The sequence below is a fragment of the Malus domestica genome, chromosome 01 (genome assembly GCF_042453785.1).
Source record: "Malus domestica chromosome 01, GDT2T_hap1".
NCBI lineage: Eukaryota > Viridiplantae > Streptophyta > Magnoliopsida > Rosales > Rosaceae > Malus > Malus domestica.
This window is the reverse complement of record NC_091661.1, coordinates 16,796,779-16,803,349: the sequence shown is the minus strand read 5'-3', so window position 1 is coordinate 16,803,349 and position 6,571 is coordinate 16,796,779. Positions and strand designations below refer to the sequence as shown.

General features: G+C 38.6%; 1 protein-coding gene across 2 annotated transcripts; it reads right to left on the bottom strand.

Annotated features, from left to right (window-relative positions):
• On the bottom strand, window positions 1-6,571 carry LOC114821992 (U-box domain-containing protein 33-like). 2 transcript variants are annotated; one of them, XM_029095807.2, is made up of 9 exons: window positions 5,420-6,571; window positions 4,970-5,091; window positions 4,563-4,684; window positions 3,989-4,093; window positions 3,293-3,743; window positions 3,012-3,149; window positions 2,091-2,618; window positions 564-1,328; window positions 1-390 (listed from the first exon to the last, which is right to left on the bottom strand). In XM_029095807.2, exons 1-9 carry the CDS (start codon window positions 5,706-5,708, stop codon window positions 208-210), a joined length of 2,703 nt encoding a protein of 900 aa, XP_028951640.1. In that variant the 5' UTR covers window positions 5,709-6,571; the 3' UTR covers window positions 1-207. The 2 variants fall into 2 exon arrangements, with proteins under 2 accessions (XP_028951640.1, XP_070673902.1); XM_070817801.1 differs by having other exon boundaries at window positions 5,426-6,558.

Below are 6,571 nucleotides of genomic sequence, written 5' to 3'. Positions count from 1 at the left end.
TTTTCCGTAATCATAATCTTGTTGAATAGATCACAATCAATGTCAAAAATACATGATCAAGCAAGAAGTATGAAAAAGTGTTGAAGCAAAACATGCGGTCTTCTGTACATTACAATAGTCACATAATTTCTTTACACCCTATATTTATGCATGTTGTTATCAAATATATATGTTGAACAAAAATATCCAAGCAAAAGGAGAAAGAGATCAAAGCTGTTGCAGCCACTCCTGAATTGCAGAACGGAGAGCGCGGTTGGGGACGAGATTCTTGTGTTCAAGCTTCAGATTTGTCATCGGTGAAGTGTCGTGACCGCTGTCCAACCATCCTTTCAAAGCTTCTGCTTCATAAGTATAACCGTCTGCTGCAACATGCGGATCTTGCATGACTTCCTGCAGTTAATTAACGACATTTTCAGTTAATTAACGAAATTCTTAACACAATTAAGAAAATTACCGAGAAACTATGTTCCTTGTAGATTGATAAACCCGTGTGCATGTGTTTCTCAGTCAATAACATAGTGATTATGACGATGTTGATCCAATATATAATGAACATAACTTACCTGGAAAATGGGACAAATAAAATATGGAGGAGGTTGGAAATGCTCTTCAGTACCCAACCGGAATGATGATGAGCAACCACATGAAGCCCTCATGGGTTCAAGTACCCTCCAGACATCCGATACAAGGTCTGCCCTCAACTTCCGGCTCATCTCACAACACCTTAATGCCAAGCGAGCCAACTGTTCAGCCTGTACAAATGGCCAATCCCCAGCCAAGGGATCTAAGAGCATTTCCAACTTTCCGGAATCTAATGCATCCTGCACATCCTTTATTATCCTCACAGCCTGTTTCCCAGTCAGCAACTGTAGCAGTATAATTCCAAATGAGTAAACATCTGACTTTGTTGTAAGCTCTCCTGATGAGAAGAACTCAGGATCGATGTATGGGATAGTGCCCTTTGGGTCAGTTCTCCAACAGATCGTTGTGTCGTTGCTTGAACTCTCCCCACGAGGCAACAGCCGACAGATTCCAAAGTCACTGAGTTTGCTAACAAAGTTAGCATCAAGGAGAATATTGGCAGGTTTTAAGTCACCATGCACTATGCTGTGAGGTTTACTGGAATGGAGAAAGATTAGGACGGAGCACAACTCTGTGGCAATTCGTATTCGAGTTTGCCATGACAAAGGGGAAGTATTGTCCTTGCAGCTGAGTCGATCTTCAAGACTTCCATTTGGGAGATACTCATAGATCAGAGTCCAACCTTCTGGGCAGGCACCAATGAGCGTGATAAGATTTTGGTGTCGTAACTTACTCAATACATCCACCTGAGAAGGTTCAACTAAATTTAATGACGAAATGAAGTTCTTTCCAAGCGTTTTCTTCTTCCAATTTAAGTTGTAAAATATATTATTTGTAAACAAGACAAAGTAAAAAACTGCAAAAAAAAATTGAACGTTCCAGCCTCCAAAAAGCAGAAAAATCTAAAAGATTTCACAACCCCAATTTTTGACTTCTCGATGCCATTACATGCTATTGACTCTAAAGTTACATGGTAAAGATAGAAAAGCAAAAAAAGAGAGGAGAGGACAGGTGATAGTATAGGAGAGGAAAGAAAATATATATAATGGGTTATCAAGAAAAGACTGAAAACTTATTAAAACCATTAATAATTAGCGTAGTTTTCAGTTCTTTGAATCTCACTCGTTTCTTTCTCAACTTCATCATCTCCCCCTCATTCATCCACATACCTTGCCCCTTAAAAACTAAAAAAATATAAGCCATAATTCCACGGCCTCTAAAGTATTGTATCAAAGAAATACGAATACACCCTGATTAAGGTTTAGTTTTTTTGGCTAGTCCACTGGATAATCTATAAATCAGTAAGTTAACCTATTTAAGGCATCAACCCAGAAACTACCCCAATATGTTCTTAGCATGTGGAATTGTGGGTACATATAGTAAGCAACAATTAGACTCCTGATTATTAAATTTCACTCAAACCTTAATAGTAAATTACTGCAGTAGCTCAATGCTTTTATAAATCAATTCAGCTTTATGAGGTGTAGAAAATATTCAGATTATCATACCTCTTGCTGAAACTCAGAGGGGCCTTGCTTACTATGAGCATTTAAAGTTTTTATAGCCACCTGAGTGTGACGTAGGGAACCTTTAAAAATGCTCCCATAACCCCCTTCTCCAATCTTCAGTGATGGGTTAAAGTTTTGAGTTGCTTCTTCAATCTCTGCAAATGAGAACTCAGAGAAGAACTGAGGTATGTGTGAACTTGAGGCTTCTCCTTGTTTTTCCCTCAGCTCCTCAGCTTCTCTAAGTGCATTGTCACGTTCCACATGCAACTCATCGCGTTCTCTTTTGTATTTTTTTAAAAGTTCCACAGCCGAGATAATCTTCTGCTCCAAGCTCATGACCATCTGATCAGACTCTGCAATTTGACTCTCAAGTAGTGATTTCTGATCTAGGGCAGCCCGTAATTCTTCCATGACTTCATCTCGTCGCTTCTTCATCTTTTCAAGTTCTTGTCTCTCTTTTGCCAGTTCTTCTTCCATTTCTTTCCTTTGTCTCAACTCCTCATTATATAAGACCTCTGATGCTTTAGCCTGTGAATGGAACAATTCACAATTTTCTGTTTATGGAGTTTTCAGCTATGAAAACAGAACAGAGATCATGGAACTTATTATGTTTCCTTTTCCTAATTACATGTTACCAATAATGTTATGCAGTTTAATGCGGTGCCAAGCCACTAGGAATAATTTCATGCAGAGGATCATGCTCATACTCATATTCTCATCTTAGATAATCGAGTTCTATCATAGTCAATTGCATGTAGCCAATTCTAGATATAACCTTCTTTGATGAACAATTTACCATCTATGTAAGGTAGTGTAAGTATTGGAATAAAGAAGACATGAAAAGATAAACTTGTGTAATTCATGTTTGGGGGGAAATGGAAAAGGTAAAAAGAAGTGCCAACTAGAGAAGAAAATCTTTACCCTCCTTATAGCATCAATGGCATCTTTTTCAGCTTTCCCACGCCTGATTCCCTCCTGAAATGCGTCTCTCTTTGCATTTTCAGCCTCTATCATCACTTGTTCAAGATGATCATACAGAGTATCATCTACATTTCCATCCTGTTAGACCATCAAGGTTTTAAAATTAACTCAGTTAATTCCTTCTAAGGTGGCAGTTGATGTACTAATCGATAGTTTCAAAATTCAAATTCAGCACGTGAACCATGTAGATTGTTCACCCAAAAGGGATAGTTTGCGCTTACCAATACACTGGGAGGGGATGAATGATTAAGATCTTTAGAATGAGGAAGTCTGCATGAGTTACTTGACCCATTTTCACTTCCCTCAACTCTATCACAATGAATCAAAGTGAAATCACCCAATCCAGTAGAAGAGCCTGTTGAATATCCTGAAACACTCCTCCTTATTACCTGATCTAATTCCTCAGGACATGCTCCCGGTTCGAACCTATTTCTTGGAGTTGAAAACGCTTCAGTACCATCTGTGGAAGTAGCATCTGTTGTCCCGCCTCCATATTTCTGCATATTTACCGAGCTTGCCCTGCGGAAGAAATCTTGAGCTGGATTGGTGAGTTTCACTCGATTAGTCCGCTCCATTGTATCAGATTGTGATCTAAAGGGGTGCGGTGGCTGTTCCATTGGACTTGGTCGCAGCAATGGAACCTCTGTATCAACTCCATCTGAATTTCCTTCCCTATTTTATCATGGTATATGCATTAGTAGTCATGATCATCAAAATCAAGCAACAGTTCATGATTTAAGAGAAAATGAGATGTTGAGAAGAAATTTATAATTATAATCACCATTATGCAAACAATTAAAAACCATATGGTTGTTTTGAAGCACGGATTTTCTGAATAGAAAGATAAATAACAGAAGTGTCACGAAAACCTTTTTCTTCAATATTTCAATTTGATTTTCTAAGAAGTTCAAGTAAACCTGGTGCGTATAGGGTGCCCCTTGCAAATAAATTGTATATGACAGGAAACAGGGGCTTGTTGGCGGACATATTTGGCTTTCTTGGACTTGAGGTCAATCATTTTCCTGCAACTTTAAATTGTGAGTGAATAATATTTTTACACGCACAAAAACTGCGTCGGTAAACAAATAAACTCTTCTATTGGGAACTCCATCGTAAGGGGAAAGAAAAAAACTCATCTACTCAGAAGGGAATTGGAATCTAATTAACCAAACAATTATATGGGGCAGAGGCAATAGTGTAAGATGCTACAATGACAAACAGGCATGTCTAGTTAACGTTCACATATTTTATCAAGCCTTCTGTTAACATTTACAGTAATTTAATTTTCAGCATGCGGCTTTATAATGCATTAGTCTCGTTCGTGACTGAACTAACAATTCATCCTAGAGCACGTAGAGTCAGAACCCACATATCTATGTTGGATGAACACAAATGCTTCATTCAAACACATCCGGGGTAATTAAATATTTGGACATGTTCGTAGAACTAAAACTGACAAACAGGCATATGAGAATAGTTGTTATGTGATACTTTGAATGGTGCTTGTCTGCTGCTGCTCCCATAACAAGTTTCCTGATCCCATGCTGAGAGATGAGTTCCACAATTCCCTTCTCAATACAGTCCATTTCAATATGTAGCTTTTCTACCCGAACCTACATCAAACAGTCAACAGCGAAATATGTCAGAAAGTTTGGCAATTTTACAAAGCATCTGAAAGGGAACTACTCAAGTAACAAAAATCTAAGTTTTCATTTCGCTTTAAGATAATATAAGAAAGCATTATTTTCTTCTAAGATTTACCAACTTCATAAGAACTATCATTTAACTTCATATCCTGTCATATATTTATCAATTTTCTTTTATATTATAGAAATTACTCTATTTTGTACAAGAAAGAAAAGGGAAAAGGAAAGCAAAGGTAGAGACGGAGGAAATACCCCCATTTGGAGACAAATACGAATGTAATCATCAAGGATCTTATTCATGTGTTGCCTTTCAGTTTCTCTGTGCACTCTGACTTGCTGGTTCGTGAGTGAGCTTGCTGGGAACTTCGTCCCCACTGCAAATGAAGAAAACAGCAGAAAATTAGATCCAGTCGGAAATCCTAAGACAGAATGACAAAATAGAAACTTTGTTATACAAACTATCTGATCCAAACCCCAGCCAGACAATGAAGCATTTGATTGTGACTAGTTTCCGGAGTTTATATATATATACTTATCTACTCTTGTTCAATTTTTTGGCTAATTTACCACAGAATTGCTCGTGCTGCCCATCAAACCGAAAACCATGGTCCTCGGCAGATAAGGCATTATCAAGCTACTAATTGTGAGTTAAACAAGTTACAACATTTATCAAACTAAACATGTGTGTGACGACCCACTTACTCAAACTCAAAGGAATCATCTGAGCAGGCTGGTGAACATGAACTAAGCAGATTTTCTTCCCTCCAGAATTATGTACCGCCCACTCCAGAGTTGATTTGCTTTCTTTAACGTCTTTTCCCACTGCAACATAGATCATATCTTCGATCATCCGTGGCTCCGCTGGCACCGCCACCGGCACTGCCACCGGCTCCTCCACAATCTCTCCGCGAGCCATGTATTCTGATATATGAGTGTAGCTTATCCGCCCTGCCAGTTGACCAATTGCAGGCACAGAACTCACTACAGCCATGGCCAAGAGCTATTCAAAACCTCATACCAGTAACCAATCTATGAATTTCTCTCTCTATTTCTCTCCAAAACTTTGCATTCTCCCTCTGAAACCCCTCCCTTTCCTCAACTTTTAGAACTTCATCATCATTTTCTCACTCTACCCACTCAACTTTCTCTCTCTACAATTTCTCCTCTTCAATTGGAAAAACCATTTATCAAAATCACACTCCACCCAGTTCACCTATATCTTCTCCAAATCAAGAAATGAACCAAAATCTCAGACAACCCAATTCATATTTTCCCTTCCAGACCTCAAATCTAACCAATTCAACCAAGAAATCGCCCCTCCAATCTACAAAACAGAACTTGTTCCCCAACTCAGAAAGCTCTACAGCACAGAACACCCACGCCCAGAAAGCGGAATTCTACTTTCCACGACTTCCACTACCTAAAGTGAACCAAAAGGACTCGAAATGGAAAAGGATGATTGGGAAAACACAAAGGGATGATGGTTCTTGAATCTTGAAATTCTCTCTCAATCCATCTGATTAGGTCGTCTAAAAGGGATTGATTGTCTTAAGCTTGATGGTTGTACAGTTTGAAACCGACTCCCACTAAATAAAAGGGCAAATTACAGACATCATCCGGTGCGGTAGTTTAATGGTGCTGTTTGCCCCTGGACGAGATAATTAAAGTTGTATGAAATTTTAGACGCAATTGTAAAATAATAATTAAACAAGCAAACACTCAACTCAAATAAACAACTTTGGAATGACAAGCAGCTTCATGAAAATGTAACAAGCAGCCCACTTATCAAAGATTCCCCTTGACGTTTCTTAATGGAGAAATGCTATGGAGAATGTTTGAAAGTGCAACGAGTTT